The 25,623-nt window shown below is 44.3% G+C and overlaps 1 protein-coding gene across 4 annotated transcripts in view; it reads left to right on the forward strand.

Annotated features, from left to right (window-relative positions):
- LOC134351729 (aldo-keto reductase family 1 member D1-like) overlaps positions 1-25,623 on the forward strand; it is a 78,579-nt gene that overhangs the window by 48,775 nt on the left and 4,181 nt on the right. For all 4 annotated transcript variants that reach the window (XM_063058312.1, XM_063058311.1, XM_063058313.1 and 1 more), the window contains exons 6-8: positions 10,675-10,797; positions 18,339-18,448; positions 25,314-25,479. In XM_063058312.1, the coding sequence (XP_062914382.1) occupies positions 10,675-10,797; positions 18,339-18,448; positions 25,314-25,479 (399 nt within the window). The remainder of the gene's footprint in view (positions 1-10,674; positions 10,798-18,338; positions 18,449-25,313; positions 25,480-25,623) is intronic.

Here is a 25,623-nt window from a genome sequence, read left to right on the forward strand (position 1 = left end):
TTGGTTAATAACATATTTCTTATCACACTCTAAACCAAAACAAGCTGCTAGCGCAAACTTTCTCAGCGTTTTACACAACAAAGCTGCATTCCCCAGATTAACATAACAAAGACGCCATTTTAATTAGCCTCCGCAGTAACATAAAAGTCGAAACCCCCTTACACTGGCAATGAGTGCTTGACCTAGAAGGAGTGGGTATTGCAACCCCCATCCCCTTTTCCAAAAAATCAGATCTATTATCACTGACAATATGAAGTGAGGTTTGTTACTTTGTGACAGAGGTAGTGAAAAAACAGAAATCTATAAATTACAAAAAAAAGTGCAAAAAGAAAAGAATAACAAGGTAAGGTTCATTGTTTCATGAATAGAACATAGAACTGTACAGGCCCTTCAACCTGTCAATCTGCTCCAAGATCAGCCTCACCCTTCCATCTCACAGTTAGTTCACTGAACACAACATCATGTTATTGCAGTATTACAGTGTAACAGACTCAAGCACGGGGTAACTGGAGACTCGAGTGAAAACACCAACGAGAATTTATTCACGGAAGAATCAACGAAGATACCCAGGTCACTCGGAACGAAGGCCACTGTGGAAAGGCTAGTTCAAGACTCAGCGACGAGTGCTCAGCATGCGTAACTTAAATTGTACAAGGTCGCACGAGAAACCCGCTGTTACCAATAAACAGCAGGGGGCTGGGGTGGGGGGTCAGGGATCAGTTAACAAGCCACAATAGGGTAAATTAGCAATATTCAGGTGAAGTAGAATACCAAGGTTTGGAGCCCTTGGAGGTCTCTTGCTGATCCAAAGCATTCATGACACTACAGTGTTTCACTATACACACTATTTGCAAACACCAACTTCACAACCTCACAACACAGCCATCTCTATTTTGAACGTACTGGCGTCCATCGGTCCTGGAAGACCTTCAATGTACCATGGATACCATGTGCTGTTTCTCCAGGGAGAGAAGGGCAGGTATCCGACTCGAGTAGAACCATCAACTGCCCGCAGTCTCCTCGGCTCCCGGGAACAAACTGAGTGGGGCACGCCGAGTGTGTGTCCATGGACGGTGGGGGTGGGAAGACTCAAAGAACAATCCCCGTGGACCGTGGGAAAGTGCTGTGGGAGTGAGGGGTGTGTGCTGGAGGGTGTGGAAGGGACTTGTAGAAGGCATTGCCTCTTCATGGTGCTGAAAAGAGAGAGTTGGGTTTACTGTCACAAAATAATAAGAGAGCCCATTTGGAAATATAACTACATTGCACTTAAAGCAATGAAGGGCCAGCAACAATTTGAGACAGGATTTAATCTTGGGTCATATAGCGATTAGCATAATGTTATTACAGTACCAGCAACGAGGATTCAATTCTGCCGCTGTATATAAGGTAGTGTATACGTTGTCTCTGTGACTGCCTGCATTTCCTCTGACTGCCCAGTTCCCTCCACACAGTACTTCAACTTCTGTTAATTTCTCCTTCCTCCCCCTCCTCACTTTTTCTATTCCCCATTCGGGTTCCCCTCTTGCTCCTTCACCCCCACACCCATCACTTCCCTCCAGCACCCCTCTTCCCTCCCTTTCTCCCATAGTCGACTATCCTTTCCTGGCAGGTTCCTTCTTCTACAGCCCTTTCCCTTTCCCCCCAACTTCTCACTTTATATCCCACATTACCCCCTCCTTCCCCTTCAGCTGGTCTCACCTATCACCTGCCAGCTTTTAGTTCTTCCCCCCCCCCCACCCCTCACACATTGTTATTCTGGCTTCTGCTCCCCTCCTTTCCAGTCCTGATGAAGGGTCTCAGCCCAACACATTGACTGTTTATTCCCTTCAATAGGTGAGTTCCTCCAGTACTTTGTGTGTGTGCCAAAGACATATAGGTTAATAGGTTAGCAATGCACACAAAATCCTGGAGGAACTCGGCAGCATCTATGGAAAAGAGTAAACAGTCAATGTTTCAGGCCAAGATCCTTCATCAGATCTCATTATGAGTGTAGCTTTGGATTTCCAGATTTCCAAATCTGTAGATTTTCTCCTGTTCGTGAGGATAATTGGGTGGCACAGACTCATTGGGCCAGAAGGGCTTGTTATCATGCTCTATCTCTAAATAAAATACAATACCTGTAAATAAAATTAAAGTGATTTTTTTAAAAATGTATTAAACACAAACAAAAACACTGAACATATACTAACAATGCCAGGGAATCACACTTAAGCAGTAACAAATATATCGCTATTAATTTTAAATACACAAACAAAAAAAATCCACTCTAAATACTGCTGGATAGAAAGAACTATATCTAAAGAGAGTCACAAAACAAAACCATTTACAGAAATAACCCGAAACATTGACAAATTTGTACAGTCTTTACAGCTTTCTGGTTGTAGGAAGTTTTCAAAGTATTAATGTATAGTTTGAAGTCTAACATAAAAAATATAAATTAAGGTTTCTTCTTGCTGTATTTGCATGTTGGTGCATGGCCAAGTGGTTAAGGCATTCGTCTAGTGATCTGAAGGACGTTAGTTTGAGCCTTGGCTGAGGCAGCGTGTTGTGTCCTTGAGCAAGGCACTTAACCACACGTTGCTCCGCGATGACACCAGTGCCAAGCTGTATGGGTCCTAATGCCCTTCCCTTGGACAACATCGGTGGTGTGGAGAGGAGTGACTTGCAGCATGGGCAACTGCTGGTCTTGCATACAACCTTGCCCAGGCCTGTGCCCTGGAAACCTTCCAAGGCGCAAATCCATGGTCTCACGAGACTAACAGATGCCTATCTGCATTTATAGATATAAAATTTGCTGTAAATTAACAGAAGATTTATGATAAAGAAATGATCCCTATGAAATTTGATATTATTAGTAAACCGAAATAAAACATTTTCAATACAAAAAGTAAAATCCACATTAATATATTGATCTATAAATTGACAAACATCGACCCAATAAGTTTTAACATATTCACAATCCCAAAACAGATTAAATAAATCCTCTGGATATAAAGATACAAGATTCAAAGATTCAAAAAACTTTGTCATTCTAACTGTACATCAGCTCTGCAGGGCAGAATGAGATAGTGTTTCCCAGGAGCAGTGCAATCATAACATAACAAATGCAGCACTAAATAATAAACATAACAATAAATAGTAAAACACAACAGCCACATGTCAGTTAAAATCAGTTATAAGTGTCCAGTGCAAGTTAAAAGTGTCCAAGGCAGAGTCAGGTAGAGCAGCTATTTAGCAGTCTGACTGCCTGTGGGAGGAAGCTGTTTAGTAGCCTTGTGGTCTTAGTTTTGATGCTCCTGTAATGTTTGCCTGATGACAGAAGAACAAACAGTTCATGGAGAGGGTGTGAGGGGTCTTTAATGATGTACCGTGTCTTCTGGAGGCATCGACTCTGAAAGAGGTCTTGGACAGAAGGTAGGGAGACCCCAATAACCTTCTCTGCTCCCCTAACCACCCTCTGCAAGGCTTTTTTGTCGACAGCACTGCAGCTGGAGTACCAGGTTGTGATGCTAAAGGTCAGCACACTCTCAACCATGCCTCTGTAGAATGTAGTTAAGATGTTAGTGGGGAGTGATGCTTGTTTAAGCTTCCTCAGAAAATGCAATTTCTGCTGGGCCCGTTTCACAATCCCAGTGGTGTTCCTGGACCACGTGAGATTGTCCGAGATCTGCACCCCAAGGAACTTGATGTTTTCCACTCTCTCCACTGTGGAGCCGCTGATGCTGAGGAGTGTGTGCTCAGGCTGAGACCGTCTGAAATCGACGATCATCTCCTTGGTTTTGGTGACATTAAGCATCAAGTTGTTATCCCTGCACCAGCTCTCTAGCTGTTTGACCTCCTCCCTGTACATAGTTTCATCATTTTTGCTGATGAGCCCCACCACTGTGGTATCAGCAAATTTAATGATCAGGTTCTCCTTGAATCTGGCTGCACAGTCATGTGTTAGCAGTGTAAACAGCAATGGGCTAAGCACACAGCCTTGTGGGGATCCAGTGCTCAGTGTGATGGAGTCAGAGATGTTCCTGCCAACACAGACTGACTGTGGTTTCTCTGTCAAGAAATCCAGAATCCAGCGACACATAGCAGTGCTAAGGCCAAGCAGCGACAGTTTCTCCACTAGTCTCTGCGGGATGATGGTATTGAAGGCTGAACTGAAATCAATGTACAGGATTCTGGCATAAGTAATCATTCAGATTATTCTGGACGGTAATCATTCAGATTACAGCAAAACCACAGAACCACAAAAAGAACAGTTAGTTTCAATATCAGAATTAAACTTTGTCAAATAAACATTGGTTGGATAATATCTATGTATAATTTTAAAAGAAATTTCTTTAATTTTATTCCTCAATAAAAATTTATTAAATAAGCCCCAAATACGCCTCCACCTCAGATTTCCCAAGCAACTATTCCAAAAACTGACAGCTGTAGGAATAGAAGTGATGTCTTTTTGAAACAAACTTCTAATACCTCTATTTTTTTAAAAAAAAAGACGGAAGAAAACAAATCTTTCCTACAGCTGTACTGGATGGATCCAAGCTGGGTAATTCAACTACCGAATATGATGTATTTCTAAACAACATAATTACACCAGGTCAAAACAACAGCAAATTCTTTTGAAGTCTCAGGAAATTCACTGTTTAACTAACAAAATATTATTATCAAACCAACCTTTATCAAACAAAGATTTATTCTCATAAGTTATGTTGTGGTTATTCCAGATAAAATAACTATGAGGAGAAAAATTTTGTTCGTAAATCAAAGACCAAGATAAAAGCATCTGTTTATGGAACTGAGATAAATGGGGAGGAACTTTGTCGATTTTGTAATTACATAAAAGAAAAAATTTCAATCCACCAACCTTGGAAAAGACAAAAAAAGGAATACAATTCCATATAGAAGTAGGCTTATGTAAAAATTGTTCAATCCAATTAATTTTAAAAGTATTATTAAGACTGTCAAAATCAAGAAAATTTAGACCCCCCTTTGTCATAACTATTCATGACAGCAGATTTTTTTTAACATAATGAACTTTGTTTTTCCATAAAAATTTAAGCAACATGGGTTGCCAAACCAGCAGAAATGGACCACGTGTTGAAGTCTGGTTTAACAGAAACTAATAAAGTTTTATTAAAGAAATAAGTAACACAGTACTCTAATCGTAAGGATATAAATGCAACAGGTTAGTAATGATAAAACACACATGTACACAGAACTAGGGTAATAGGAATCAACCAAGCTCTATCGCAGTCTAGGGGTAAAATGATCAGTCTCAAGTGACGCAGAGTTCAGTTCAGCTTAGTACAGTTCGCAGTAATCGCTGTTGTGCCGTTGGAGAGAGAGAGAATGCAAATTTTGATTCAAACAGAGCTTTGATGTTCTTCGCAGTTAGCTTTCGGGCGAACCCTTTTATGTCTTCTATCCCGCTGTGGTCACCGACTGTGACCCCTCCATTCCAGATACGACCGTTCTTCCGCGGTGAACCCGGCACCCAGGCAAGGGCGGACACACACAACAGATTCCCGCCAATCGTCCCTTTTCACCCTGTGAGTCTATGGTCGGTTCCCTCGAATCAGACCTCCAAACTTCCACCAACTTGTGGGGGCACACCACTCTTCCAGGGTCTCGTTGTCTTGTGATCTTGTGGTGTGTCATGCATTAGCAAACCTGTTCTTTTTATCCCCCTGCTGGGGTATCGCCTGTCCATCAAACTTCAAACAGTTCAGGTTCAAAGCAACTGGTCTGTCAATATTCTGCATTGTGTCTCTTTTCGTTATCTCTCTCCTCTGTCATTAACATTTTGAACGTTTCTCCATTTGTCTCCCTTATCTCTCTCATCAGCATCAATCTTCTGATAACTTGGTTTTTCATCATACTATCAATTTACAAATTTTTTTATCAACGTATAAGGGGAGAGTTGTATATATAAGCCTGGAAAGAGCTTCTGCTTTACAAAGCAAAACCCGGCCTTCCAAAGATAAGTCCCTTTGAAGCCACTGGTTCAATCTATTTTTGGTTTTGTCTATAAGAGGTTCAAAATTATCTACACACCTTATGTATTCATTTTTAACAATAGTTATCCCCAAATATGTGACTTTATCTTTTACTGGAATACATATTATTAATTATAGATTGAGTGCAACCTTTAAGAGGAAACAATCCACGTTTGTGAATATTTAAACAGAGACCTGAGGCTTTGGAAAAAACGGAAATGCAATTTAAAGCTAATGAAATTTCAGAAACACCATTTAAAAAGAGTCATATCATCTGCAACCTGACTAATCAGCAAATTGGAATTTGCACAGGAAATGCCTTTTAGAGGACTAGACTTGATGGAACAGGTGAGCAGCTGAGCACATTAAAGAAATAGATAAGGTGAGATAGGACAACCTTGTCTCACCCCCCTCCCCCCCGCGCCCCATTCACATCACACCTCGGTGAAGTCCCCAACTTCAACTTTATAGAACTATTAGTGTTGGTGTACAAAGCCTTAACCGCCTTCCAAAATAATGGACCAAATCCAAATTTGCCAAGAGCGGAGAAAATAAACGGGTGCTCAATAGTATCAAAAGCTTTGTAGAAATCTAAAGACAGTATAAAACTATCATTTTGAACAAGATGGGAATAATCAATAAGATCTAAAACTAATCTGATATTATTAGAGATATGACGACCCTTCATGAAACCTGACTGTGTTTCATCAATAATACTACTTTCATTCTGTTAGCAAAGACTTGGGCCAGAATTTTATAATCACTATTGAGAAGGCAAATAGGATGCCAATTATTGATAAATAAATTATCTTTTTTTGGTTTAGGAATTAAGGTAATAAGGCCCTGTATTAAAGAAGTGGGAAGAAATTCTTTATCAATACACTCTAAAAACAATTTCAGCAAAAAGGGAGCTAAGGTGTCAGAAAACATCTTATAAAATTCTGCAGTCAGACCGTCCACACCTGGCGGCTCATTGTTTTTTAAATTTGAAATGGCAGCCTTAACCTCTCCCAAGATAATAAGAGCCTCACACAGGTCTTTCTGATCATTGGACAGGTTCCTAAGAATATTAATATCATTCATGAAATGTAGTGTAGATGCTTCACAATATTTTGAGCTATACAGTTTACTAGAAAAAGGTCAGGTCAGGTCACTTGTCTGAGTGCTCTGGTACCATGTAACCCAGTACTACCTGTTGCATGGTCGGGTGGCCGGCGACTAAACCGGCTCCCCCACCAGACTTGCCTGGTGAGGAGGGTGGCTAGACACCCTGCAGGACGAAAAACAAGACCTGTCAAAGGGCGGATGAACCCTCTCGTAGGGTCAACCTCCATCTAGCAAACACGTGTCGTGAAGCGCGGAAAGGGCATCCCTTGCATCGAAGCTTGGTCTGGCCATTCACTGCAACAGAACTTCCCCCAGCTGTCTTGGACCCCACCATGCCGCTGGATCCGGGAGGGAATGTCGAGAGGGTGGGTCTGGACCTACTCACCTAAAATCCACTCATGCACACGCTATTCCTTTCTGAGGAGTGGGGTACCACCCCACTAACTGACTGAAAGGAACCATCATCATCCTATGGGATGGATAGCCAGAGAGAGAGAGAGAGACTATAAAAAGCAGAACAATATTTTGCTATTTTTTTTAGAGTCCTCTGTGGTCACACCATCAATATTAAGCTGATGAATGAAATTGAATTGGGCATGCTGCTTTTTCTAGATCTCACATATGCAGCTTCTGCCTTTATAAGATAAAAATGGTTTAACTCATCCTTTAACAAAGCCAGCTCCTCTTTATCTCTCCCTGAAAGGTTATCTGGAAACAATTCACATAAATTTGCAATCTTTGAGATCAATAATTGTTCTTCCAATTTTCTTTTCTTTACTAAATCACTACTGTATTTCCTAAAAAAATTTGTCAGATTCAAATTTTAAAAGTTCCCAATTTGTAGAGAAATTATTCTCTACCATCGCTTTATGTAAAAAGTAGGTTGTCAACTTCTTAATGTGCAAAGAGTCAACTTCATGCCCCAAAATGGAATTATTTAGTTTCCAATAAGATTTAAAGTTGGATTCAGCTGAAGATAATGCAATTTGTATAGAGATAGCTTTATGATCTGTTAAAGGTGAGGGAGAAAAATTAAAAGTGACATTATTATTTCTTAAGGTATTGGACAGTGATTAGTAATCTAATCTAGACATGCACATAATAGATTTATTAGTCCAGGTATAATTTCTAACTTCAGGAAAGTGCTCTCTCCAGATATCTATGATATTAAACTTCTGAATAAAGCTTGTGAAGTTATTATAAGTAGAGAGTTGCCTTGGTGGCCATCAATCAATATTTTCATCTAAAACTATATTAAAGTCTCCTCCCATAACAATAAACAGATCAGGAAATTTAAAAAGCCAATAATCCAAATGTTTTTCCAAGATCCCAAGTAATCTATCATTATCATTTTTAATATTATAACCATAAATATTAGCAATAAGAAACATTTTACCACAATATTGAACAATAAGAACCAAAAAATGTCCATTCGTATCTGCCTCAAAGTGCAAAACATCTCCTTTAAAGCTATACATCAGAATAAGAACACCTGCAGAATGTTCAGAACCATGTGAAAACCAAACATCATTCCCCCACTGGGATTTCCATAGGTTAATGTCTTCAGTCACAGAGTGTGACTCTTGGATTAAAAGAAAAGTCCACGTGTTTATGCTGCTTTAAAAACAAGAATAAAGCCTTACGTTTAACAGTGTGTTTAAGTCCTCTGGCATTAGAGAAGGTGAGAAAGACAGTCTTATAAGAAACTATATATATACTCAAAAAGAATTCTTCATCTCTAATAATTAAAGTAAAAACTAAAGTGATATTAATGGCAAAGTGAGCTTGAATGAGGTCATGCTAAAGGACCCAATCTCCAGTACATCAAATCTCTCATCCTCCTGGTGACCTTATTCTTATTCTGAACACTTCTTCGAATTCTCGCACTCCCTGCACCTCAAATGTGCAGCTACAGACACTTGCAAAGATTCCAGCTATGACTGTATCTTTATTGGCTATGTGGAACAGTCCTTTCTCTGGTACCCCTCCCCAATTCTTTCCCTGTTAGAAGTGTTTCCAGGAACAAGATTATTACAGTGCGCAAGAACAGGAGGTGGCAGGAACAGTCAGGCAGCATCCATGGAGAGCAAATAGAGGTAACCTTTCAGTCTAACTGTAACGAGGAGGTGTACAAGAGTGAGTCACATCAGTCGGTTGAGTGGTGTTGCGACATAACCTTGCACTCAATAAGACTAAAGAATGAATTGTGAACCTCAGGAAGGGGAATTTGAGGGAACACACACTTGTCATTATTGAGAAGTCAGAGGTGGAAAGGGTGAGCAGTTTCAAGTTCCTGGACATCAACATCTCTGAAGACTAATCCTGAGACCAATATATTGATGCAACTATGAAAAAGGCAGCACCAGTGGCTATAGTTCATTAAGAATTTGAGGAAATTTGTTATGTCACCAAATACTCTACTAAGTTTCTACAGATGTAACAAGGAGAGTATTCTGACTGATGCATCATTTTCTGGTCTGGAGGCAACAAAGCATAAGATTGGAAAAAGCTAAAGAGGTTTGTATTCTCAGCCAATTCCATCGTGGGAATTGGCCTCCCCAGCATTGAGGAAATCTTCTATAGGTGACGCCTTAAGAAAGCGGAATCCATTGTCAAGGACCCTCACCGTCCAGGATATGTCCTCTTCCTGCTACCATCAGTGATATTAATGGCAAAGTGAGCTTGAACGAGGTCATGGTAAAGGACCCAATCAGATTCACCACATCAAATCTCTCACTTGGCCATTAATGTCACTGAATAGCTGAATGTGTGCCTTCAGGCTTCTGTACCTCCTGCCTCTTCCCCTCTGCCATCCGATTCCCAAATGGACATTGAATCCTTAGACAACAGGAATTCTGCAGATGCTGGAAATTCAAGCAACACACATCAAAGTTGCTGGTGAACGCAGCAGGCCAGGCAGCATCTTTAGGAGGAGGTACAGTCGACGTTTCAGGCCGAGAAGGGTCCTGACGAAGGGTCTCGGCCTGAAACATCGACTGTACCTCTTCCTAGAGATGCTGCCTGGCCTGCTGCGTTCACCAGCAACTTTGATGTGTGTTGCTTGAATCCTTAGACACTACCTCACTGTTTTTTAATATACAGTATTTCTGTTTTTTGCACATTTTGAAAAATCTGTTCAATATATGTATACTATAATTGATTTACTTGTTTACTTATTATCATTATTATTTTTAATTTATTTTTTTTTCTTCTGGATTATGTATTGCATTGAACTGCTGCTGCTAAGTTAACAAATTTCACGTCCCATCCCGGTGATAATAAACCTGATTCTGATTCTGAAGACCCACACTCATCATTATAGGAACAGCTTCTTCTCCTCCACCATCAGAATTCTGTATCGTCTATGAACCCATGAACACTACCTCACTTTTTTGCACTACTTAATATTTTTAATGTCTTATTGTGCCTTATAGTATTTTATGCCTTGCACTGTACCGCCACTGCAAAACAAATTTCATAACCAATGTCAGTGATAATAAATCCAATTCTGATTTTGGATTTGGAACATGCACAGAGTTACACTCTTGAATAAGGGTTTTTTTTTATTTGCTAGGCTCTGGAAGCATGTAAGGATGCCGGCCTGGTCAAGTCGATTGGTGTGTCCAACTTCAATCGCAGGCAGCTGGAGCAGATTCTGCACAAGAAGGGCCTGAAATACAAGCCAGCAGTTAATCAGGTAGCATCCCATGAGAACAGCAGAGTCGTGGCACTGTATCATAATCACACCTTGCCAAACTCATCTGATGAAACCTTTACCTTGAGTACAGCTTTCCTGCCCAGGTACACCTTCCTCTGTTTTCCCTGGTCAAACCATTGTGATGACGGTGTTGTGATAGTCAACAGAACGTGGCCATCTTATCCACTGGCACCTTCTCTGAAGCAGTTCAGTGTTCTACATTTCTCAGCTCTCATATCATGACTTTAGTCTAACACCCAGGAATCATAGTGAGTGTGTCTGCATTGCTCCCTTTCCCTCAACTCCTGCACTGACTCACCTCACCACTTCAGTTACCTCAATCTCCACTTCGTACTGAATGCTCCTGTTTCTTTGTTTACTGCTTCCTACCCCAACTTACCGTCTTCCTCCATATTAAAGTTTCAGGCCCCTTATCTAAGAAGGGATGTGCTGACATTGGAGAGGGTCATGAAGAGGTTTGCAAGAATTAACCCGGGAATGGAAGTGTTATTGAATGAGGAGAAGTCTGGTGCCTTTGGACCTGTACTTGCTAGAGTTTAAAAGAATGAGGAGGGATCACATTGAAACCTATCAAATAATGGAAGGTTTAGATAGACTGGATGTGGAGAGGATGTTTCCTATTATGGGGGAGTCGAGGACCAGAGGGCACAGCCTTGGCATAGAAGGATATCCCTTTAGAACAGAGATGAGGAGGAATTTCTTTAGCCAGAGGCTGGTGAATCTGTGGAATTCATGGCCGCACATGTCTGTGAATTCCAAGTTATTGGGAATATTTAAAGTGAAGGTTGATAGGATCTTAATTAGAAAGTGTGTCAAAGGTTACAAGGAGAAGTCAGGAGAATGCTGTTTGAGAGCAGTAATAAATCAGCCATGATGGAATTTTGGAGCTGAGGAGCTGAACAGTCGAATTCTGCTCTTACGTCTTATAGTCTAATGGTCTAAGTCCCAAACATATTTTCAAAGACTATCCCTGTGCCTTGTTGTCCAACTCAGTATAGACAACATTCCACTGATCTTTTCCATTGACATCCCTCAGTGGTCAAGGTGATTTGCTCCCACTCCGGTTTTTTTGGGTTCGGAAGTAACTAATGAGGCCAGTGTAGAGGGCTTGCCTCTCTAGCAGACGGAGCCTGGTGCTGCTGGGCAGGCCAGTGGGGATTTTGTGACATGGCGACTCCTTCCTTGGGGCATCTGGTGCATTGACTCAGAGGTCCTCACTACCACTCTGAACACCCTTTCTTCATTATGGGCCAGAGTTTCTGAGGAGTCAGTGGGGATGCCGAGTTCATTCATGATAAACCCCTTATATCATACTTCATCTTGGTCTACTGCTTTCTTGCCGTGCCCACTCCTGTGCCACTGCTGGAAAAGCATCTGCTACAAAGTCACTCGGAATAGATTATTGTTTCCAATAGCCTCATCAGCAATCCTCTAAAATCCAGAACATTTCTGCATTGGCTGCATTATTTTGTGACTCAATCTCTAATAAAATCATCCCTCTGGTTGCTCTCCATCATCATTCCTTCCATCCCTTCTCCAAGGAAAATGGGTAAGGGGATTTATGGTGTTCTGTGAGGCCAGTGTTCTGTACTGGGTGTCAGATACGGGAAGTCTGGGAGACTCCCAGCATCCCGGACAGCCACATCTGCGCCAGGTGTGTCAAGTGGCAGCTCCTTAGGGACCATGTTAGGGACCTGAAGCTGCAGCTTGATGAACTTCGTATGGTCAGGGAAAGTGAGGAGGTGATAGAGAGGAGCTATAGACAAGTAGTCACACCGGGACCCTGGGAGACAGATAAATCGGTAACAGTCAGGAGAGGGAAGGGCAAGAGGCAGGTACTAGAGCGTACCACTGTGGCTGTTGAAAGTACTCCTGTTTGAGTACTGTTGGGGGGAGGACAGCCTACCTGGGGGAAGCAACAGAGTCTGGCCCTGTGGCTCAGAGGGTAGGGAAAGGAAGAGGCTGGCAGCAGTGATAGGGGGCTCTATAGTTAGGGTGTCAGACAGGCGATTCTGTGGATGCAAGAAAGAAATGCGGATGGTAGTTTTTCCTCACAGGTGCCAGGGACTGAGATGTTTCTGATCGTGTTCACGATATCCTGAAGTGGCAAGGTGAACAGCCAGAGGTCGTGGTACATATTGGTACCAATGACATAGGTAGGAAAAGGGAAGAGGTCCTGAAAACAGGCTACAGGGAGATAGGAAGGAAGTTGAGAAGCAGGACCTCAAAAGTAGTAATCTTGGGATTACTGCCTGTGCCACGTGACAGTGAGTATAGGAATAGCATGAGGTAGAAGATAAATGCGTGGCTGAGGGATTGGAGTAGGAGGCAGGGGTTCAGATTTCTGGATCATCGGGACCTCTTTAGGCGCAGGCGTGACCTGTACAAAAAGGACGGGTTGCACTTGAACTCAAGGGGGATCAATATCCTGGCAAGGAGCTTTGCTGAGGCTGTTGGGGAGAGTATAAGCTGGGGGGTGGGGGGTGGGGGGAGGTGGGAACCGAACTGAAGAGACGGAGGAAATGACACTTGGCTCACAAATGGAGAAAGCTTGCAGGCAGTACGAGAGGGAGGATAGGCAAGTGATAGAGAAGGGATGCACTCAGACTGATGGTTTGAGATGTGTCTATTTTAACGCAAGGAGTGTCATGAACAAAGCGGATGAGCTTAAAACGTGGATTAGTACTTGGAGCTGTAATGTTGTGGCCATTACAGAGACTTGGATGGCTCAGGGGCAGGAATGGCTGCTTAGAGTGTCATGCTTTAGATGTTTCAGAAAGGACAGGAAGAGAGGCAAAAGAGGTGGGGGCGTGGCACTGCTGATCAGAGATAGTGTCACGGCTGCAGAAAAGGAGGAAGTCATGGAAGGATTGTCTACTAAGTCTCTGTGGGTGGAAGTTAGAAACAGGAAGAGGTCAATAACTCTTCTGGGTGTTTTTCTATAGACCACCAATAGTAACAGGGACATCAAGGAGCAGATAGGGAGACAGCTTCTGGAAAGATGTGATAGTAACAGGGTTGTCGTGGGAGATTTCAATTTCCCAAATATTGATTGGCATCTCCCTAGAGAAAGGGGTTTAGAGTTTGTTAGGTGTGTTTAGGAAGGTTTCCTGAGACAATATGTAGATAAGCCTACAAGAGGAGAGGCTGTACTTGATCTGGCATTGGGAAATGAACCTAGTCAGATGTCAGGTCTTTCAGTGAGAGAACATTTTGGAGATAGTGATCACAATTCTATCTCCTTTACCATAGCATCGGAGAGGGATAGGAACAGACAAATTAGGAAAGCGTTTAATTGGAATAAGGGGAAATATGAGGCTATCAAGCAGGAACTTGGAAGCATAAATTGGGAACAGATGTTCTCAGGGAAATGTATGGCAGAAATGTGGCAAATGTTCAGTGGACATTTGTCTGGCGTTCTGTATAGGTACATTCCATTGAGACAGGGAAAGGCTGGTAGGGTACAGGAACTGTGGTGTACAAAGGCTGTTGAAAATCTAGTCAATAAGTAAAGAAAAGCATATGAAAGGTTCAAAAACTAGGTAATGATAGAGATCTAGAGGCTAGCAGGAAGGAACTTATGAAAGAAATTAGGAGAGCCAAAACGGGTCATGAGAAGGCCTTGGCGATCAGGATTAAGGAAAACCCCCAAGGCGTTCTACAAGTATGTGAAGAGCAAGAGGATAAGATGTGAGAGAATAGGACCAAACAAGTGTGACAGTGGTAGAGCATGTATGGAAGCAGAGGAGATAGCAGAGCTATGCAATGAATACTTTGCTTCAGTATTCACTATAGAAAAGGATCTTGGCAATTGTAGGGATGACTTACAGCGGACTGAAAAGCTTGAGCATGTAGACATTAAGAAAGTGGATGTGCTGGAGCTTTTAGGGCTGATTTATACTTGTGCTTACTAGCTTACGCTGCAGGCTACACAAGTTGGCTACGCTGTTGTGAGCATTTATACTTGTGCGTTGGTGTGTCTGCGTCACTCTGCAATTCACCACCAAAATGGTAGTTGGCGGTGGGGTTTCTATGCCACTGTGTTCAGTTTCTTCATGTTGAAACTCAACACGAAGAAACTCAAACTTCAAACAACGGCAACTGAAACTGAAGGAGGGTGAATTTTCTGTGCTTGGCCGGCCACTGAGAGACATGGACGAGGAAATGCATTTCAAATAGTTTCAGATGTCGGCAGGTAGGTTTGACGATTTGGCTCATCGTCTCCAACCATCTATTTTGCATCAGTGTACGCACAGTATACTCAGAGACTGGCAATCACCATTCAAGTTTTAGCTTCGGATGGAAGTCAACAGGCTGTAGCAGCTAGCTACAAACTGGCATCAAGCACAGGGTCCTCCATAATTTCGGAGGTCTGCAAAGCTTTATGGAAAGCATTGCAGCCAGAGTTCCTTCCTTGCCCTTCAGTCGCCCAATGGGAAGCCATTACAGCGCAGGAGGAAATGCGATGCTACCAAGCGGACCAATCACAGCTGTTGTGGTCTGCGACGCCGCGACGCGTAGTTACATTTTGGGAGAGGTCCGCGTTAGGCTACGGCGTAGGGTTCAGTGTAGATACTGCGTAGGGTTCGCAGCTATGCCATACCTACGGTGTACATTTAACACACAAGTATAAATCAGCCTTTAGAAAGCATCAAGTTGGGCCGGCTGGTGGCGCAATGAAATCGGCGCCGGACCCGGAAGCGGAGGTTCCCGGGTTCGAAACCAGTCGGGTCTGCTCCCAAATACGCTTTCCATCTGCACCGGATTGAGTGTCAAGATTGCAACTCGACCTTGTAAAATAAAGGGAAAAATACTGCAAAAGTGTCTGTGTGAGGAGTGGCTCACCACACAGTCTCTCTCTCTCTCGCTCCATGCCTTGTAAAACAAAAGCCATGAAAAAGACATTATCATGGACGCACACGCACAGATTCGCACACACGCAGGCACACCCCAAAAAAAGCATCAAGTTGGATAAGTCACTGGGACCAGTCGAGATGTACGCCAGGCTACTGTGGGAGGCGAGGGAGGAGATTGCTGAGCCTCTGGCAATGATCTTTGCATCATCAATGGGGATGGGAGAGGTTCCGGAGGATTGGAGAGTTGCGGATGTTGTTCCCTTATTTAAGAAAGGGAGTAGAGGTAGCCCAGGAAATTATAAACCAGTGTGATGGGAAAGATCCTGAGAGGCAGGATTTATGAACATTTGGAGAGGCATAATATGATTAGGAATAGTCAGCATGGTTTTGTCAAAGACAGGTCATGCCTTACAAGCCTGATTGAACTTTTTTAAGTATGAATTTTTTGAGGATGTGACTAAACACATTGATGAAGGTAGAGCGGTAGATGTGGTGTATATATGGATTTCAGCAAGGCATTTGATAAGGTACCCACGCAAGGTTTATTAAGAAAGTAAGGAGGCATGGGATCCAAGGGAACACTACTTTGTGGATCCAGAATTGGCTTGCCCACAGAAGGCAAAGAGTGGTTGTAGATGGGTCATATTCTGCATGAAGGTTGGTGACCAGTGGTATGCCTCAGGGAACTGTTCTGGGACCCCTTCTCTTTGTGATTTTTATAAATGACGTGGATGAGGAAGTGGAGTGATGGGTTAGTAAATTTGGTGATGACACAAAGGTTGGGGGTGTTGTGGATAGTGTGGAGGGTGTCAGATTACAGCGGGACATCGATAGGATAAACCCAGATAAGTGTGAAGTGGTTCATTTTGGTAGGTCAAATATGATGGCAGAATATAGTATTAATGGCAAGACTCTTGGCAGTGTGGAGGATCAGAGGGACCTTGGTGTCCGAGTCCATAGGACACTCAAAGCAGCTGCGCAGGTTGACTGTGTGGTTAAGAAGGCATACGGTGCATTGGCCTTCATCAATCATGGGACGCAAGTGAGGAGGTGCCGGAGGAGGAGGAGCTAGATGAGGCCCCAAGGGAGGTGCCAGTAGCCAATGGGTGGTTATGTATCGTTTTGTTTTCGGATACCATGCTGTATGATATGACTGTGGACTGAGTTTTGGCGGGGAGTCGGAGGAGAGACGAGGAGGACTGCGGACGTGTGGAGAGGCTCCGGTCGATCACTCAGGGTGGTCCCGAGCCGTGAGTCGACGGAATTCGGGTGGTCGTCTGAAGTCGAATTGAGCTCCAACGTAGCGCGCAAAGAACTTGGACTTTGATAAGTGTTGGCGCCTTTTTTTTCATTACTTTCCTCTCTGTATCAAATGTATATTAATGTCATAGAATTAGTAATATCTATAAAGTGTATTTGTTAAAATTTACTGGGTGTGCTGGGCTGGATTTCCCCTAGACATACACAAGCCAATATAACTGAACGTTACAAGTGTTTTGTCCGTCTCCATTTCCAACAAATTATGGCTCACGAACTCATGCCTTTAACGTCTCTCCTATCTTCCTTGTAACCAAACTGAATACCTTACATTACCAATCAAATACCTAACTAAGTTAATCCCTTCTGCCTGCACAATGCCCATATCCTTCCACTCCCTGCACATGTATGTACCTATGTAAGAGCCATTTGATTGCATCACCACCGGGGCAGCCCATTTCATGCAGCCACCACACTGCATAAAAATAACTTGGCCTACATGTCTTTGAAATTTCTCTCTCTTACTTTCAATGCATGCCCTCTGGTATTAGACATTTCAACCCTGGGAAAATGATACTAGTTCTCTACCCAATCTATGCCTCTCATAATCTTATAAACCTCTATCCAATCTCCCCTCAGGATTTGCCGCTCCAAAGAAAGCAAGCCAAGTTTTCCCAACATCTCCTTATTGGGCACATCCTCTGTCATCCTGGCAGCCACCTGATGAACCTCTTTTGCACCCTCTCCAAAGCCTCCACATCCCTCCTATGATGGGGGGGTGACCAGAACTGAATGTCCTTACTGAATCCTAACACACTTTCTCTGCTCTTGACCTCGAAGCTCCTGATTCCCTGACTCTCCTGCAAGAAAGTGAATCTCTGGGCAGTAAATGGTGACGTATACATACTTTGATAATAAATTCACTTTGACTTTGACTTCAAAATTATATAAAAACGAAAACAAAATTGTGACGGGTATAGATAGGGTAAATGCAAGCACCTTTTCCACTGAGGTTGGGTGAGGCTAGAAGTAATGATCATGGGTACAGGGGGAAAGGGGAACGTGAAGGGGAGCTTCTTCACTCACAGGGTGGTGAGAGCATGGAACAAACTGCCAGCAGAAGTGGTGGATTTCAACATTTAAGAGAAGTTTGGATAAGTACATGGATGGGAGGGGTATGGTCCAAGTGTGGGTCGATGGGATTAGGCAGAATAATAGTTCAGCATGTATTCAATGGGCAGAAGGGCCCGTTTCTGTGCGGTTGTGATCTATGACTCTTTAACTTTGATGCTCCAAACTAGATGGCAGAGCTGTTTTATTTTCATTCCTGCTGCTACAGAACAAATGCCCCTGCTGGCTTGTCAAACATAGAAGAGCCTTTTCTTTTCTGTCTTTGTCTCCGCTCAGGTCGAATGTCACCCATACTTCACGCAGCCCAAGTTGAGGGAATTCTGTAACCTCCACGGCATCGTCATCGTGGGATACAGCCCTCTGGGCACCTGCCGTGACCCCGTATGGTAAGCAGAATCACTAACTTCCTTCTGTGGGAGCTGCTGAAGTTTCTCCCAAGTCCTTCAGTCCTTCAGACAGAACATGGAGTGTCCATCAAGATGCAGCTGGCTATTGTGCCTCAGCTGCTATCCTTGTTGAGGTTGGATATCCTCCTAAGACAGACTGCTGTAATACACATTTATTGACCCTTGGTGTTATAGCGTGAGTCAGCACACAGTACCAGTCAATTAGATAACCCGCATCTCATTCTAATCCAGTTACTTCTTGTTCCCTCAGGAAATTAGCCAGCATAATCAAACACCCACCCACCTCAGACATTCTCTCGTCTCCCTTCTCCCATCAGGCAGACAATACAAAAGCCTGAAAGCATGTTCCACCGGGCTCAAGAGCAGCTTCCACCCTGCTGTTATCAGACTTCTAGGTTCCCTAGTACAATAAGATGGACATTTGACCTCACAGGCTTCCTCGTTATGGTCTTTCATGTTACTGTTTACCTCCACGACATTTTCTCTGTAACTTTATTCTGCATTCTGCATTCTTCACTACTTCAGTGCAACGTGTGATAATTTCATATGTGTGGATAGTACACAAGGCAAGCTTTTCACTGTATCTCAGTATATGAGACAATAATAAACCAATTCCAATTCTATCCTCAGCTCACCTTGAATCTAATGCTTTAACATTTGACAATGGATGAACATTGTTGTTCGTCCATCGTTGACGTCGATGAGGACCTCGACACCATTATGATGGTGTCGAGACTAGCAAGTGATTTGGATTTAAGTGAGGGAGTTTGCGCAGCTCTCACAGCTATCTGGACTATTCCTCTTCTCACCCTGTCTCTTGCAAAAACGCCATCCCCTTCTCGCAATTCCTCCGTCTCCACCGCATCTGCTCTCAGGATGAGGCTTTTCATTCTAGGACGAGGGAGATGTCTTCCTTTTTTAAAGAAAGGGGCTTCCCTTCCTCCACTATCAACTCTGCTCTTAAACGCATCTCCCCCATTTCACATACATCTGCTCTCACTCCATCCTCCCACCACCCCACTAGGAATAGGGTTCCCCTGGTCCTCACCTACCACCCCACCAGCCTCCGGGTCCAACATATTATTCTCCGTAACTTCCGCCACCTCCAACGGGATCCCACCACTAAGCACAGCTTTCCCTCCCCGCCTCTCTCTGCATTCCACAGGGATCGCTCCCTACACAACTCCCTTGTCCATTCGTTTCCCCCCATCCCTCCCCACTGATCTCCCTCCTGGCACTTATCCGTGTAAGCGGAACAAGTGCTACACATGCCCTTACACTTCCTCCCTTACCACCATTCAGGGCCCCAAACAGTCCTTCCAGGTGAGGCATCACTTCACCTGTGAGTCGACTGGGGTGATATACTGCGTCCGGCGCTCCCGATGTGGCCTTTTATATATTGGTGAGACCCGACGCAGACTGGGAGACTGCTTTGCTGAACATCTACGCTCTGTTCGCCAGAGAAAGCAGGATCTCCCAGTGGCCACACATTTGAATTCCACATCCCATTCCCATTCTGACATGTCTATCCACGGCCTCCTCTACTGTAAAGATGAAGCCACACTCAGGTTGGAGGAACAACACCTTATATTCCGTCTGGGTAGCCTCCAACCTGATAGCATGAACGTCGACTTCTCTAACTTCCACTAAGGCCCCACCTCCCCCTCGTACCCCATCTGTTACTCATTTTTATGCACACATTCTTTCTCTCATTCTCCTTTTTCTCCCTCTGTCCCTCTGAATATACCTCTTGCCCATCCTCTGGGTCACACCGCCCCCCTTGTCTTTCTTCCCGGACCTCCTGTCCCATGATCCTCTCGTATCCCCTTTTGCCTATCACCTGTCCAGCTCTCGGCTCTATCCCTCCCCCTCCTGTCTTCTCCTATCATGTTGCATCTCCCCCTCCCCCTCCAGCTTTCAAATCCCTTACTCACTCTTCCTTCAGTTAGTCCTGACGAAGGGTCTCGGCCTGAAACGTCGACTGCACCTCTTCCTATAGATGCTGCTCGGCCTGCTGCGTTCACCAGCAACTTTGATGTATGTTTCTCTCGGAGACAACTGAGTTGCCTAAAGGAACTCTAGTCTACTCTTTAGATTCTCCTAGAATGGTGAACCAAAATGCCAACCTCTTCAGCTTCAAATTTTGGCCTCGTCCTCCGGAACGGGTTAGGAATCGTGTGTGAGGATCAGAGACCTTTTAGTAAGGTGTGGGTTTAAGAGACCAGAGGTCATAGACCTAACTCAGGCCTGTGTGGCAGAATGAGAAAGAGATGGTGACGGATGCGAACGCAACATTCGTGGGGAAGGTTTGGGACATGCTGAAGGGTGATGCAAGTTGCTCAAAACAGGGTGGGAGGCTGAAGGATGTACGTAAATTGATTTTTTAAAAAACTGGTAAATTGTCTTTTTATTGTCACAGGTACTGTGGTACAGGGAAAAGCTTTGTTTTATGTGCCATCCATACAGATCATTTCACATCAGTGCATTGAGTTGGTACAAGTGAAAAACAATAACAGATGCAAAATGAAGTGTTACAGTTACAGAGAAATCGCTGAGCAGGCAAATGATAAGGTGCAAGGCTGTAACAAAGTTGATTGTAATGTCAGGAGCCCGTCTTATTGTTCTTGGAAACTGTTCAATAGCCTTATAAGAATGGGATAGAAGCCATCCTTGAGCTTAGTGGTATGTTTCCTGCCAAGTGGAAGCAGGGAGAAGAGAGAATGTCTGGGGTATGTGGGGTCTTTCATTATGTTGGCTGCTTTATTGGGGCATCGAGAAGTATAGACAGAGTCCATGGAGGAAAGGCTAGTGATGTGCTGAGCTGTGTCCACAAATCTCTGCAGTGTCTTGTGGTCTCGGGCAGAGCATTTGCCATACCCAGCTGTGATGCATCTGAATAAGATGCTTTCTATGGTGCATCGATAAAAATTGGTGAGGGTCAAAGGGGACATGTTCAGTCTCCTGAGGAAGTAAAGGCACTGGTGTGCTTTTGTGGCCGTAAGTGGTGTGATGGCACTGCAGAGAGCCTGTTCAGTGGCGTATTGGTAAGAACATGTTGCTCAAGGAATAAAGTCATTCTGAATGACACCCAGAAATGCCAAAATCACTTTTCAGAATGATGTGATATCTCATTAGAGGAAAAATCAATTTTCAATCACATAATACTGAAAAAATTATGCAATTTTATTTCTTTGCTATTTATCACCATATGTCCATTCCTTGCCTTTGTGGTTTAGAACACTGTATATCACATTTTCCCCACTCCGTATCCAGGGTCAACCACTTTGTGAAACTGCAGCTTGTTCAGCACATCACGGAAACCAGCCTCCCCTTCATAGACTCGAACTCCAGTTCTCGCTGCTTCAGTAGAACAGTCAACATAATCAAAGCAACACACACAAAATGCTGGAGGAACTCAGCAGGCCAGGCAGCATCTATGGAAAAGAGTAAACAGTCGACATTTTGGGCCGAGATTCTTCATCAGGACTGGAAAGGAAAGGGAGAAGTCAGAAAAAGAAGGTAGGGGGAGGGGAAGAAGAAGTACAAGGTAGTAGGTGATAGGTAAAACCAGGAGGGGAGGAGGAGTAAAGTAAAGAGCTGGGAAGATGATTGGTGAAAGAGATACAGAGCTGCCGAAGGGAGAATCTGATAGGAGAGGACAGAAGACCAAGGAAGAAAGGGAAGGGGGAGGAGCACTAGAGGGAGGTGATGGGCTGGTAAGAAGATAAGGTGAGAGTGTGGAACAGGAATGGGGAATGGCAAAGGGGGTGGGGTAGGAAATTAACGGAAGTTCAAGAAATCGATGTTCATGCCATCAGGTTGGAGGCTACACAGACAGAAGATAGTGGATTGCTCCTCCAACTGGTGTGTAGCCTCTTCATAGCAGTAGGGGAGGCCATGGATTGACATGTTGGAATGTGAATGGGAAGTAGAATTGAAATGGGTGGCTGCCAGAAGATCCCACCCTTATGGCGGACAGAGTGAAGGTGTTTGACGAAGTGGTCTCCCAATCTACATTGGGTCTCACCGATATACAGGAGGCCACACTGGGAGTACCGGATACAGTAGATGACCTCAACAGACTCACAAAGGCAGTGTCGCCTCACCTGAAAGGACCTTTTGGAGCCCTGAATGGTAGTGAGGGAGGGGGTGTGGGGCAAGCATGGCACTTGTTCCGCTTGCAAGGATAAGTGCCAGGAGGGAGATCAGTGGGGAGGGACGAATGAACGAGGGAGTTGCATAGGGAGCGATCCCTGCGGAAAGTGGGTGTGGGGGGAGAGAAAAATGTGCTTGGTGGTGGGATCTCATTGGAAATGGCAGAAGCTATGGAGAATTATGTGCTGGACGTGGAGCAGGTGAGGATAAGAGGAACCCTATTCCTGGTGTGGCGGTGGAAGGACGGGGTGAGGGCAGATGTGTGTGAAATGGAAGAGATGCAGGTGAGGGCAGAGATAATGGAGGAGGAAGGGAAGTCCCTTTCTTTGAAGAAGGAAGAAATTTCAGTTGTTCTGGAATTTAAAGCTTCATCCTGAGAGCAGATGTGAAAGAGACTGAGGAACTGAGAGAAGGGAATGACATTTTTAGAAGTAACAGGGTGGTAAGAGATATAGTCCAGATAGCTGTGAGAGCCAGCGGGTTTATAAAAGATATCAATAGATTGGCTGTCTCCACAGATGGAGATAGAGAGATCGAGAAGGAGGGAGTGGTGTTGGAAATGGACCAGGTAAATTTGAGGGCAGGGTGGAAGATGGAGACAAAGTTAACGAAATCGACAAGCTCTGTATGGGTGCAGGTAGCAGCAACAGTGCAGACATCAATGTAGCGTAGGCAGAGTTGGGGAGCGATGTCAGTGTAGGCTTGGAACATAGCCTGTTCCACATGGCCGATGAAAAAGCAGGCATAGCTGAGACCCATGCGAGTGCCCATGGCTACACCTTTTGTTTGAAGGAAGTGGGAGGAGCCAAAGGAGAAATTATTGAGAATGAGGACCAGTTCTGCCAGATGGAGAAGAGGGTGGTGGAGCGTCTGTTGTGCAGAAAGAAGCGGAGTGCTTTAATGCCCTACTGATGAGGTGTGGAAGTATATAGGGACTGGACATCCATAGTCAAAATGAGAAGATCAGGGCCAAGAAACTTAGTCATTGAAAAGATGAAGACCATGTGAGGTGTCATGGATATAGGTAGGACGGGGCTGAACTGGAAGGGATAAAACAGAATCAAAGTATGCAGACACAAGTTCAGTGGGGCAGCAATATGCAGAAGCAATGGATCTACCTGGACGGACAGGTTTGTGGAACTTGGGTAGGAGGTAGAAACGGGAGGTGCAGGGTGCAGGAACTATGAGGTTGGTGGCAGTGGATGGGATATCCCCAGAATCAATAAGGTTGGTGATGGTGTGGGAGACAATGACCTGGTGCTCTTTAGTGGAGTTCCGTTCAAAGGGTAAGAAAGAGGAGGTATCAGAGAGCTGCCGCCTGGCCTCAACGAGGTAGAGGTCAGTCCACGAGACTTCTGTGGGTTGATGGTGAGGTTAGGATTAGTGCGGAGAGAGTAGAGAGCAGTGTGTTCGGAATGAGTGAGGTTAGAATTGGGGAGACAAGTGATAAAGTCAAGATGGCTGATGTCTTGGTGGCAGCAATGAAAAGATCCAGAACAGGCAGAAGACCAGAGCAGGGCGTTCAGGAGGAGGAAGAGTGCTGAAGATGGGAGAAGTGGTCATCAGCACGGGCTGGAGAGTCCTTGCAAAGAAGCAGGCTCCGAGACGGATGCGGTGGATAAAGAAGTCACCGTCAAGGCAGGTGTGGAACTCACTGAGGCGCAGGTGCAGGGGGACAAAAGATGAGGCCCCTATGAGGACAGAATGTTCTGCCTCAGAGAGGGGAAGGTCAGAGGGAATTGTGAATATCTGGACCGGATGAGAGCTAGGATCGAAGAGCAGGGAAGAAGGGTTGGTCGTGTCAGATGAGAGAGGAAGGTTGGGGTGGGAGGAAAATGGAGGCTCCATGTACCCAAGAGCTGACCTTGGGGCCTGGGAGACACGGCATAATCAAAGACCTTACCTATCCGGGACATTCTCTCTTGTCCCTTCTTCCATTGGGCTTAAAAACACATACCACCAGGCTAAATGGCAGCTTCTATCCCGGTGCAATAAGACTATTAAATGGTTCTCTAGTAGAATAAGATAGACTCCTGACCTCACATGGCCCTTACAACTTGTCGTCTGCCTTCACTGCACTTCCTCTGCGTCTCTTACACTTTGTTCTGCATTCTGCTATCGCTTTGTCTTGTACTACTTTAATGCACTGAGTAATGAATTGATTTGTGTGAACAGTATCCAAGACAAGCTTTTAGCTGTATCACAGTACTGTATAATAAACCAATACCACTCAGGTGTTCCCTGTCTCTTAGTGTGCACTGTTCGTTCTACTGTGACAAGTCTGTGGTTTCAAATGTCGCCACAGCAAATTAATCACATGATCAAATCCACTGGACTGGAAAGAGCCAGAAATACTGGGGTTCAGTTCCTACTCTCTGCTGAGTGAACCGCAGTCACGTGTCCCGAGTTGGGGAGAATTAAGGAGGATTATCACCACCATCACTCCTCCCCACACCAATCTCTACTGTGAATTCCCATTCTTCTTGTGCTCTCCCACTGCCAACCACTGTTCAATCTTCCCAAGACTGCGAATGTGTGCAGAGTCGGGATAGGTGCCGAACAGCTTGGCCTGGTAACTACTATCTTGCCTCACGGGCGCCAGGTGATATGCAGCACCGCAGAACAGGACACCTTTCTCTCGGGAAGGGCCACTGCATTCTCCAATGACATGCTGCTTTTCTGTCGGCAGGGTGAACCTGAAGATTCCCCCCTTGTTGGAAGATTCTGTCCTCAATGCTGTGGCAACTACGTACAAGAAAACCACTGCACAGGTGGCCTTGCGTTACCAGATCCAACGCAAAATTGTTGTCATCCCAAAAAGTTTTAACCCGGAGCGCATCAAGCAGAATTTTGAGGTAAAGTTTTAAGATTCTTTTATGACGAGATAAACACTTCAAACAGCTGCATGAATATACCCATGAAAATGATTTTGCACCATATGAACCTCTTTATATTCCTCCAACTCCTTTACTTAAATTTACTTATTCACCTTGAACCCG

This window comes from Mobula hypostoma, chromosome 9 (genome assembly GCF_963921235.1).
Source record: "Mobula hypostoma chromosome 9, sMobHyp1.1, whole genome shotgun sequence".
In the NCBI taxonomy this organism is placed as follows: Eukaryota; Metazoa; Chordata; class Chondrichthyes; order Myliobatiformes; family Myliobatidae; genus Mobula; species Mobula hypostoma.